At 40.9% G+C, this 12,510-nt stretch overlaps 1 protein-coding gene across 3 annotated transcripts in view; it reads left to right on the top strand.

Moving 5' to 3' along the window:
• The window catches only part of kcng4a (potassium voltage-gated channel, subfamily G, member 4a), a 28,019-nt gene extending 15,941 nt beyond the window's left edge, over positions 1–12,078 (top strand). For all 3 annotated transcript variants that reach the window (XM_039614880.1, XM_039614879.1, XM_031760117.2), the window contains one exon: positions 9,854–12,078. In XM_039614880.1, coding sequence (XP_039470814.1) covers positions 9,854–10,729 — 876 coding nt within the window. In that variant the 3' untranslated portion in view covers positions 10,730–12,078. The remainder of the gene's footprint in view (positions 1–9,853) is intronic.
• Positions 12,079–12,510: the final 432 nt, after the last annotated feature.

Here is a 12,510-nt window from a genome sequence, read left to right on the forward strand (position 1 = left end):
CCGCACATGTATGTGCGGACAGAGTAGAGCCGTGGAGACCTGGCTTGTATGGTCTTATGTTGCTGACAATGAATAAAGGTCTGTTATTGGATTTAACCGACTGGCTTCGGGTATTTCAACTAACCTCCACACCACATGCCCGCTGGACCTGCTAGCCGCTCCCGCCTCGCCAGACTGCTGTTACAAACAGCAGTCACTCTTTGTGTCACGCTGCATTCCCACACACACTCAGAGTGAGCCAGTGCACACTGCAGTCAATAGTTTGCTTTTTTCTTTTCAACTGCACATTCTGATGAGACATGTTCATAATTTTCTTACAGATAAAAAATAAAACGCTTGCACAAAATATGTTTTTGTGATCATAAAACTTGATGTTCCTCTACTGAAGGTGTGTGTGCTCTTGTGTCTTATGTCTGTGTGCGCCTGATGTGTTTGATGGGACACTAAACAATTTAGTGGATTTACTGGATGAGGAACTGACATCACATTAAATTGCTTTTATAGCAGTTTGTACTGAAACTGGGGGCTACAGACAGACTGTACTAGAGGTGTGTGTCTGTTTGTGTGCATGTAGGCATGAAAGAGAGAGTCTAACATGCTTAAAAGCAAAAAAAAATTGTCATCTCTGTTTGCATTTGTCGATGTTGTGCTGCAGAGAGAGAGAGAGAGAATAGAGATGCAGAGTTGTAAATGGTCCCCATGGTTCAGATGTCACCTCTTCTTTTCCTCATCAACTTTGCTTGTAATCCCTTTCTCCTCTATCCCTCTGCACCACTTAGCCACCCACTTTCCTTTCATCTATTCTTCTTTTTTCTCTCCGAGCCACCTTCTCACTTTCATTTTTCTCCATTGGGGTTTTTGTGCATGAACAATCTCTTGGTCTTAATCAGTGATGGATAACTCAGCTACTTAATATGAAGATAAAACTGTGTAACTCTATGCTGACACAAATGTCCGTGGTAAGGTGCTCAGTGTAAGGAGTCATACCATATAGAGAATAGCTCGCTGTTTGAGGCTCTTATTTATTACAATATATCTCAAGGATTTTTGCAATTTAATGGATGCATATAGTCCACACGGCATATTCTACCCAGTGTGTATGCGTGCATGTCCATATGACTAGTGAACGCATTGCTCCATGTTGGCAGTTCCAGGTTAAGGACAGCTGTGTGTCTTTTGTGGTTGTCCTTGCTGTCCATCCACACACTCCTTTACTCAGCTTTTCTTTAGAGCGTTCAAAGTGAGGGCAAGGTCAATAAGCAGCATAGAGAAAAAGTGTTTAGTGGTGCAAAGTTTGTTCAAGGTCTGCTGCACGGTAAAGCTGACCGATGGGCAGAATCTTTACTTTTGCTGCCATTTCCAACTGTACTGCTTGATATGCAGGACTGCAGAATGATCGTGGGAGAAGGAGCCCCAAGAGATGCAGAAGAAAGAGGAATGAAGAGTTATAGGGACATGCTGTGAAGGAGTCAGAGAATGAACCACAGTTTATAATCATGCAGTGGTTAGAAAAGCAAACATTCCTGAGTTTCTGTAGCAGCATGACAGTCGCGTAGGGAAGAGTTGTCCTAATTATCTTTTGAAGGCAGTGAAAATGTGCAGCTTTATTTGATCCACACGTGAAAAAAAAACCATTCATAATTCAGAGATATAGAAGCTTTCTCTTGTCCAACAATAGAGACACACATTTACACTTCAAACCCACGGTACACGGAGCGACCCCACAGCCAGTAGCTGTCTGACTGCACAGCGACAGATCGCTAGCAAAGGGTAGATGCAAAGCTGCCAACGTTAATATGAAGCTCAAGTGATGCTGACACAACAGTATGATGGTGATGAACTAATGCAGTGGTCAGAACTGCTGCCTTTGTCCTGAATGAGAAAAACACCATCAAGAGCTGATTGAATTTTTCTGACCATCTGCTTAACCATTAACACAAACACTGTGTAGCAAATTGCAAGTTATCATAAATATGCAGTAAAAGCCAGATGTTTATTTAGAGAGATGACAGAAAAACAGTCATGCAGCTGCTGAAGGGTCAGCCAGACATTAGCTTGGATCACTTTGTATAGGTTGTAATTGTTTTATGCTTATATATATTAATATCATAGCATCTGGCTTCTCTTTTTAATGCCATATTCAAAACAAGGACAATTGTCAAGGTCACACAGACATTTTCAGCTGAAACCTTTTTCTCCACACTGTGTTCACATTTTAATACCAAAATAATAGTATTGCATAGTAAGTTGCCTAAGATTCATACTCTACATGTTCAAAATAGCATCATCGTGCATCAAGTATTAACCAAAAATGTTTAATAAACTGTAAGGTGTGAGTGTAATCACATATAATGAGCTCTGGCTGAGTGCAAGGCTCCTTTTAGGGCATTTCAGCCAAAATACAATGATCAATACTGTCATGCATGTGTTTATTTTACAAAAGACCACATCAAGTGCAAAACAGCAACTCAGTTCAGATCAGCTCGACCTTTGAGTAGAATTTTTTTTTTCAATTCAATTCAATTCAATTCAATTTTATTTATATAGCGCCAAATCACAACAAAAGTCGCCTCAAGGCGCTTTATATTGTACAGTAGATAGCACAATAATAAATACAGAGAAAAACCCAACAATCATATGACCCCCTATGAGCAAGCACTTTGGCAACAGTGGGAAGGAAAACTCCCTTTAACAGGAAGAAACCTCCGGCAGAACCAGGCTCAGGGAGGGCGGGGCCATCTGCTGCGACCGGTTGGGGTGAAAGAAGGAAAACAGGATGAAAGACATGCTGTGGAAGAGAGACAGAGATTAATAACAGATATGATTCGATGCAGAGAGGTCAATTAGCACATAGTGAGTGAGAAAGGTGACTGGAAGGAAAAACTCAATGCATCATGGGAATCCCCGGCAGCCTACGTCTATTGCAGCATAACTAAGGGAGGATTCAGGGTCACCTGGTCCAGCTTTAGCAAAAGGAAAGTTTTAAGCCTAATCTTGAAAGTAGAGATAGTGTCTGTCTCCCGAATCCAAACTGGAAGTTGGTTCCACAGAAGAGGGGCCTGAAAACTGAAGGCTCTGCCTCCCATTCTACTTTTAAATACTCTAGGAACAACAAGTAGGCCTGCAGTGCAAGAGCGAAGTGCTCTAATAGGGTGATATGGTACTACAAGGTCATTAAGATAAGATGGGGCCTGATTATTTAAGACCTTGTATGTGAGGAGCAGGATTTTGAATTCAATTCTGGATTTAACAGGAAGCCAATGAAGGAAGCCAAAACAGGAGAAATATGCTCTCTCTTTCTAGTCCCTGTCAGGACTCTTGCTGCAGCATTTTGGATCAGCTGAAGGCTTTTCAGCGAGTTTTAGGACATCCTGATAATAATGAATTACAGTAGTCCAGCCTGGAAGTAATAAATGCATGAACTAGTTTTTCAGCATCACTCTGAGACAGGATATTTCTAATTTTAGAGATGTTAGCATAAAATGGAAGAAAGCAGTCTTACATATTTGTTTAATATGTGCGTTGAAGGACATGTCCTGGTCAAAAATGACTCAAGGTTCCTCACAGTGTTACTGGAGGCCAAGGTAATGCCATCCAGAGTAAGAATCTGCTTAGATACCATATTTCTAAGATTTTCAGGGCCGAGTACAATAACCTCAGTTTTATCTGAATTAAGAAGCAGAAAGTTAGCGGCCATCCAGGTCTTTATGTCTTTAAGACATTCCTGCAGTTTAACTAATTGGTGTGTGTTACCTGGCTTCATGGATAGATAGAGCTGCGTGTCATCTGCATAGCAGTGAAAATTTATGCTATGTCTTCTAATGATGCTGCCTAAGGGAAGCATGTATAATGTAAACAGAATTGGTCCTAGCACTGAACCCTGTGGAACACCATAATTGACCTTAGTGTCTGAAGAGGACTCTCCATTTACATGTACAAATTGGAGTCTATTAGATAGATATGATACAAACCACTGCAGTGCAGTACCTGTAATACCTACAGCATGTTCTAATCGCTCTAATAGGATATTATGGTCAACAGTATCGAACGCAGCACTAAGGTCTAGCAGGACAAGCACAGAGATGAGTCCACTGTCAGAGGCCATAAGAAGATCATTTGTAACCTTCACTAAAGCTGTTTCTGTGCTGTGCTGAGCTCTGAAACCTGACTGAAACTCTTCAAATAAGCCATTCCTCTGCAGATGATCAGTTAGCTGTTTGACAACTACTCTTTCAAGGATGTTTGATATGAAAGGAAGGTTGGAGATTGGCCTATAATTAGCTAAGACAGCTGGGTCTAGAGATGGCTTTTTAAGTAAAGGTTTAACTACAGCCACCTTGAAGGCCTGTGGTACATAGCCGATTATTAGAGATAGGTTGATCATATTTAAGATTGAAGCATTAATTAATGGCAGGACTTCTTTGAGCAGTTTTGTAGGAATGGGGTCTAAAAGACACGTTGATGGTTTGGAGGAATTAATTATTGAAGTTAACTCAGAAAGATCAATTGGAGAAAAAGAGTCTAACTTAACATTGATGGTACTAAAAGTAGCTGTAGATAATATTACATCTGTGGGATGATTATTGGTAATTTTTTCTCTAATGATAAAAATTTTATTTGTGAAGAAGTTCATGAAGTCATTACTAGTTAACGTTAAAGGGATTGTTGGCTCAGTAGAGCTCTGACTGTTTGTCAGCCTGGCTACAGTGCTGAAGAGAAACCTGGGGTTGTTCTTATTTTCTTCAATCAGTGACGAATAGTAAGATGTTCTGGCTTTGCGGAGGGCTTTCTTATAAAGCAGCAAACTATTTCTCCAGGCTAAATGATGATCCTCTAAATTTGTGACACGCCATTTCCTCTCCAGCTTACGAGTTATCTGCTTTAGGCTACGTGTTTGAGAATTATACCACGGAGTCAGGTACTTGGATTTGAGGCCTTAGTTTTCACAGGAGCTACAGTATCCAGAGTCGTACGTAGTGAGGAGGTAAAATTATTAACAAGATGATCGACCTCTGTTGGAGTAGCGTTCAGATAGCTGCTCTGCTCTATGTTGGTACAGGGCATTGAAGATGATAACAGTGGGTGGATAATATTCTTAAACTTAGTTACAGCACTTTCAGAAAGACATCTACTGTGATAAAGTCTACTCTCCACTGCTGTGTAATCAATTATTGTAAATGTAAATGTTATCAGGAAATGATCAGACAGCAGAGGGTTTTCAGGAAACACTGTTAAATGTTCAGTTTCTATGCCATATGTTAAAACAAGATCTAGAGTGTGATTAAAGTGGTGGGTGGGTTCTTTTACATTTTGAGAGAAGCCAATTGAGTCTAATAACAGATTAAATGCGATGTTGAGGCTGTCATTTTAGCATCTACATGGATGTTAAAATCACCCACAATAATGATTTTATCTGAGCTGAGCACTAAATCAGATAAAAGTCTGAGAAATCAGAGAGAAACTCTGTGTAAGGCCCAGGTGGACGATAGATAATAACAAGTAAGACTGGTTTCTGAGTTTTACAGCTGGGGTGGACGAGGCTAAGCATCAGGCTTTCAAATGAATTAAAAGTCTGTCTTGGTCTTTCGTTAATTAATAGGCTGGTGTGAAAAATTGCTGCCACACCGCCCCTCGGCCTGTGCTTGAGGTTTCTGGTAGTTAGAATGACTCGGGGTGTTGATTCATTTAAACTAACATACTCATCCTGCTGCAACCAGGTTTCTGTAAGGCAGAGTAAATCGATTTGTTGATCAATTATTAAGTCATGTACTAACAGAGACTTGGAGGAGAGAGACCTAATATTTAATAATCCACATTTCACTGTTTTACTCTTTGGTTCAGATGTGGATACTGTATTGTTCTTTCTTTGTGATTTTTATGTTTAAGTTGTTTATTGCTGGTTTTGGTTTTGTTTTTGTCTGTTTGGGAGCTGACACAGTCTCTATGGAGATGGGTTTTGGGGGTAGCAGGAGGAGAGAAGCTGCAGAGAGGCGTGTAAGACTGCAACTCTGCTTCCTGGTCCCAACTCTGGATAGTCATATTTTGGGGGTTTAATAAATTTGTCCATATTTCTAGAAATGAGAGCTGCTCCATCCAAAGTGGGATGGATGCCGTCTCTCCTAACAAGACCAGGTTTCCTCCAGAAGGTTTGCCAATTATCTATGAAGCCCACATCGTTTCTGGGACACCACTCAGACAGCCAGCAATTTAAGGAGAACATGCGGCTAAACATGTCACTCCTGGTCTGATTGGGGAGGGGACCAGAGAAAACTACAGAGTCCGACATTGTTTTGGCAAAGTTACACACCGATTCAATATTGATTTTAGTGACCTCCGATTGGCGTAACCGGGTGTCATTACTGCCGACGTGAATGATGATCTTACTGTATTTACGTTTACCCTTAGCCAGCAGTTTTAAATTTCCTTCAATGTCGCCTGCTCTGGCCCCTGGAAGACAATTGACTATGGTTGCCGGTGTCTCTAGCTTCACATGTCTTTTTCACGTCACATCCCAATATTTTACAATTTACTGTTGTACGTTTGCACAGTTAAATATAGTTCTCCGTTTTCCTTTTTTACAATTTATACATATCGTCAATTTTGTCATGAAGTTTTTTTTATTCAGTTACTTGAAGTTGATTTGCTTCCCACATGTCTGTGGGATTCTGTGAAAATCTCAGTGATGCTATTTTTATCTCAGAAATATAAGGAACGCTGGACTAATACTAATACTAATAATAATGACAATAATAATAATAATGACAATAATAATAATGTGTTTTCCTGTGTGCTCATTTTGCCATTAGAATGCCTTCGTGTTCGTTGCCCCCACTGCAGTCTTTGTCTTAATTTGACATTGAGATGTGTTAATACAGATGATAAAACGAGGCCCCATGTGAGACAGCTGCTGGGGTGAATGGTGTCTGTGCTGAAATGTGCTGTCGCTGGCATTAGTTCCACACAGTCATTCGGAGGAGATAAGGTCAGGGAGATAGTTAGTATTGTGGGAGGTTATTGTGTGCACAATTGTGTCTGTAGTTGAAAGGCAGAGAAACAGAAGTAGAAGGCTTGGAGCTATAACAAATGGTCTATTCTGCAGAGAGCGAGAGCACAAAGCTGCGATAGGCCTAATGTCAGAGAGAGAGCCGCGAGGAGAGGAAGGTGCTTGTGTCAGACAGAACATCTACACTGTGACAGAAAGTGCCTTAAAGATTCACACAGGAGAGACCACAGAGCTCGACATCAGACAGAAAAAAACACGATGAATGTCCTGAAACTGAGAAGTTTAAAGGTTTATATTTGGTTAATATTTAGGTAATGATTTGTTGTGGTGTGTCTTTTCCTTTAGTTCAGGAAAAAATATCAAGCAATTAGTCCTTCAGACCTCTGGAGAATGATGTTAAATATGTCATAAATTCTCAGAAACATTATGATGCAATGGGTCAAAATAAAACAAAAAGAGTTTTTGTCACTATAGTTTTGTAAGCTATAAGCGATCATGTTGCCTGCTGGATGTGGAAACTAGGATGTCTTGACTAACATATTAACTACACTAATGTTAATGATACACTAAATGTGTTTCTGCCCTGTTCCTCCTTCTAGGAACCATTAAAGGTTCATGTTTATCACGATTGTTGGGACTCAAGTGTATTCATCTGTTTTTGAATCATGTTGAGCAACTGTTTGAATCTAATTATAGCACATATTCTTTGTGCAATTTTACATCATTTTCTTTCCTAGAAATCCGCAAATCCTTTAGAAAGCTGTTTGGTGCATTTAGCAGAATTCAAAAGCTAAACTGAAACAGTGACTGAAAACTTTAATTACTAGTCTAAAAATGGAAAACAAAAGACTGATCGATTTTAATCGATGTCTTCAGTTACCACAGAGCTTAGTTTTACTTCTTATAGTCACATAGAGACTTTAAGCCACCTGGGAGACATGAAGCCTCATACGTATTGTTTTAGGCTTACAGTTTCATCACAGCGGGGGTCAGTTCCTTATAAAATCAAACATTTTTCAAACTCACAAACCTGCAACTTAAAACTATTCGACTTACCATAAGATAGCAAAGAGGTTTAATTTTATTTCCATGCAGCAAGAGAAAAATGGGGACTCTTGGGTTTGAATATTTTACTGGGTGTAAACACCATAAAACCCAGTGAAGCCTTGAAAGAAGCTGATGCTGCAGTATTCTACAGTATGCACACTTGAAGTCGTACTGGATGTAAATCTAAAGCAACATGAAGCTACTTGCATGAGTATTTGTCCATTAAAAATAATGATCAAAAGAACTACATCTGCCATGAAGGGCCTTATATATAAAACATGAATACAATAAAACAGATCAAATAACATTAACATCCTTTTCAAAAGCAAGCATTTAAATAGTTCATATTTAAACCTGTTCAAATGTAGATTGTAGAGCATAAAACCTACAAACTGTCTCACCAAGACAAATTTGCCCTGAACTTTAAAGAACTAAGATTCATGCCAGAGAGCTGAGACTGTCGTCCTTTATAGACTGGATAAACGCTGCTATTATCACTGCTAGCATCACTGCATGATGCAACCTGCACAAAGGAACATCTTTGAAAGTCACAACATCTTAGCACACATATTCCTACACCAGCATTACAAAATATGCAGAGCCACTCTGCAGGAATGAAGCAAAAAGGCAAAACATCACAGTGGAATTAAAATGAGTGAAAAAGGCAGAGAGGACACAAGTGATAAATGCAACTCGAAGTAAACAGATGTATGTGTGTATGACGGATACGGTGCATAGAGAAACTTCACTTAGTGGAACGCTGAATGAATGAAGGCTTTAATGCAGAAGGAGAGCAGTGTGAGGGGCGAGCACAGAATGAAGAATGAGAGGGGAGGGAGTCCGAAGAGGGCGATACAGGAGGAAAAAAGAATAAATGATGAGAAGGTGGAGATGGAGGCAGAGGGATGAAGGAGAGGCTTGCAGGGGGAGAAAAAAAAATTATGAGATAGAAGGGAAATGAATGAGACACAGTGCAGATAAAAGTAGAGAGTGAGCAATGAGAAAAGCGGGGAGAAATGGGGGGAGGCTGATGAAAGAAGTGTCACAGAGAAGACATAAACAGTCTCTGTCTTAATAATGCGGTCTCACATTCAGCCTGTGTACACTGTGTAAAAATGAAACAACTAATAACATTATAAAAACACTGATGATTCCCTATCATCGGGGTGCAAAGTCTCCTCTTCACAGAGGGGATACTTTACCATATCTCTCACTTACTACAGTCAGAAACCGACAACAAAGTGTTGCCTGAAGAAATTGTCCTTCTAAGAGAAACATTGTAGCAAATACTCAGAACAACATATATTCAAAGTCACATGACAAAGAGCAGTCCTGGCTGCAAGGAATATATCTGTGTGATGGCACAAGTGTGTGAGAAAGAGGGTCAGTTAGCAGCAGTGTCATGAACACACACACACACACACACACACACACACACCCCTCCCACTATTCTTTTAGAGGAGTTTTTTTATTATTGCATTACTCTTCGTTGACACTGTAGTTGGAGGGCACACGAGCTTGATTGCATTTTGTCGCCACTCCCAAGGAGGATTAATCCTTGAGGTCTTCCCAAATGCAATAATTGATTGATTGCGTCACTTTATAACCCACCAGTGCAGCTGCAGTAGCTTTAGCGTAGTGACCGACTGTAACTCATGATTAATTAATGAATATCAAAGATGATTATCTGACCTCTGAATTTTTCTCTTCTCCCTGTGCCTTTCTCACCATCTGTCTTACTCCCTGTCAATTCCCGCTTCTCTTATCCTCGATTTCTCTGCCTTGCCTTCTCTTCCACCTCAGGGCGAGTGTTCGTCTAAGTGCTACAACATGTTCATCATAGAGACGGTGTGTGTGGCCTGGTTCTCCCTGGAGTTCATCCTGCGGTTCATTCAAGCTCAGAGCAAGCTGGACTTTCTCCGCGGGCCGCTCAACATCATCGACGCTATGGCCATCCTGCCCTACTACGTTTCCTTGGTGGTGACAGAAAAGGACCCAGAGCTGGAACACGAGAGGCCGGGAGGAGGTAAGGGCTACCTGGACAAGCTAGGGCTGGTTTTGAGGATCCTGCGAGCACTGAGAATCCTCTATGTGATGAGGCTGGCTCGCCACTCTCTCGGCCTGCAGACACTGGGGCTGACGGTGCGGCGCAGCACCCGGGAGTTTGGCCTTCTGTTGCTTTTTCTCTGCGTCGCCGTCACCCTCTTCTCCCCGCTGGTGCACTTGGCTGAGAGCGAGCTCACAGGTACCCACGACTTCACCAGTATTCCCGCCTCTTACTGGTGGGCCATTATCTCCATGACGACAGTGGGATACGGCGATATGGTACCGAGATCCATTCCGGGACAGGTGGTAGCTCTGAGCAGCATCCTCAGTGGCATCCTCATCATGGCCTTCCCTGCTACTTCCATCTTCCACATGTTCTCCCGCTCCTACCAAGAGCTCAAGATGGAGCATGACCGATTGTTCAAAGAGGAGTGCGTGGCTGCCGCTGCAGCTGCTGCTGCCAGTGGAGAGCCACAGGAGACAGGAGGTGATGGAGGCGGGGAGAACTCTGCTCCACCTAAAATGCATCTAGACAAGGATAATGTGCACTCGCTGGAATCTCTGGCTCTGTTAGGGAAAGGTGGCGAAGCTGCTGGGAATAATAATCACAGCCTTCCGGCAGCAGCTTTCTGAGCTGCATTTGCACAGACTGACCTCTAAGATGTGACTGTGCAGTATACAATGAAAGTACAGTTTTCAAACTATCTACACAGCTCTGAGGGCATCTGCATTGTTTGGATAAAAAGAGATTAAGCAAACATTACGCATTTCTTTTGCTCTTCAAGGATTTCATAAGGAGTAAAAGTGTCCGCGGTGAGAGACACACAACCCTTTAAATCGGATGGTTTGTTTTGTTTGACCAGAAAGCCTCTGCAGCAATATTAGTAAACGGCTGCGTCCATAAACATGCAATATTCAATCCAAAGTTGCTTTTCCTCACACTGTGAAAATACTGACTGCAACTTTTAGTTTCATTCTCATTACTTTTTAATCTGTTGCCTACAGTATGACCTCAGTGTGTTGCGTACTGTATACTAGCTTGAAGCCATGCTCTAACAAACTGATTGTTCCATATATGATACGATTCATCTCTCTTGTGTATATTTCTATGCTTGGACTGAAATGGTTTCTCCATTCTCAAATATAAACTCCAGGTAAACGATTAAGAAATTGCATAATTATTCCAAATGTTTCTAAATCAGTGACAAAAGGAACGGATGTGGAGGAAAAATAGGTGTTTTTATTTGAATGAAGACGAGCGTGAGTGAGAGAGAGTGAGCGCCAAAAACCATGAAATGTACTTTCCAAAGCTCCAAATAAAAGCTCTCCTAGTAATCTGAGAGAAATTCATTTTCTGGTCTGTATTTTTTTCCTTGGTACGATGGTCTAATCTCTGCTCGCCTGGGATGCTCAATCAGAGTCCTACTGCTGAACATTTACTCTGAGAAGAAGAAACAGAAACAGCTGTCGCTGCCAGACAGATAAGGATTCTGTGAATTCTGTGGCAATCCGCTTCTTACATCACCTTCTCGTTTTCACACGCACAATTACAGCACTGTGGAAGAGAACCGTGTCTCCCTACAAATCTAATGTTTTTAAGACAGCGATCTCTGTAATGTAGTCCCCAAATCTCTGGTTATTGTTGATCTTCGTGTCTGGAATAAATCTGTCCTCGTCTCCCTCTGTTTAATCCCGGTGTGGCCTTTGGACCTCTCAGAGTTCTTTTACTGAGAAGAGTTGCCTGCAGCACCACGGGGTCCAAGGAGGTTGTGGAGGCATGCAGGGACATGACAGATGTGGATGTAATCTAGATTAAAATTGGGATTAAAACCCCCCACAGGCAAACGGGTTACTGCCCGAAACTCAACTTCATCCAGTTGCTTCAAATAATATTTATCTTTTTTTCTATTATTTCAGTGCAATTTTTTTTTTTTGCTTTATTGTGGCTTCCTATCAAGTTTTCATGCCTTATAATAAAGATTTACATGATTTACATTTACATGATGAAATATAATGTATTTTCTATCTATCTGTATACTCAGTAAGACACATTGATATTATAAACAGTATATAATGGTGTTTTGCAACAGCGATCATAACTCGTATGGACCATTATTCTAAAAGCAGCTATGGGGGATAAAGTATTCTCATATCAGCAATAAAGATGTCTTGAGCTGTCCTGATGGTTGGAATGATCTGTGCAGCTCATCGTCACAAATCATTACTGATGCTCAAAAGTAAAGTTCAGTCCACAAAGTCACTTACTCATCAAAGAAAAGAAAGATGAATGTTTGATAAAAACCTTTTCAAGGACTTTAGCGTTTGAGCGACACTTTTTAAACAGCTAAAACATTTTATTCTAATCTGAAAATTTTCTAATATTTTCTCTTTGCAGAAGGTTACATTAAAAAACG

Source organism: Oreochromis aureus, linkage group 7 (assembly GCF_013358895.1).
Source record: "Oreochromis aureus strain Israel breed Guangdong linkage group 7, ZZ_aureus, whole genome shotgun sequence".
Taxonomy (NCBI): domain Eukaryota; kingdom Metazoa; phylum Chordata; class Actinopteri; order Cichliformes; family Cichlidae; genus Oreochromis; species Oreochromis aureus.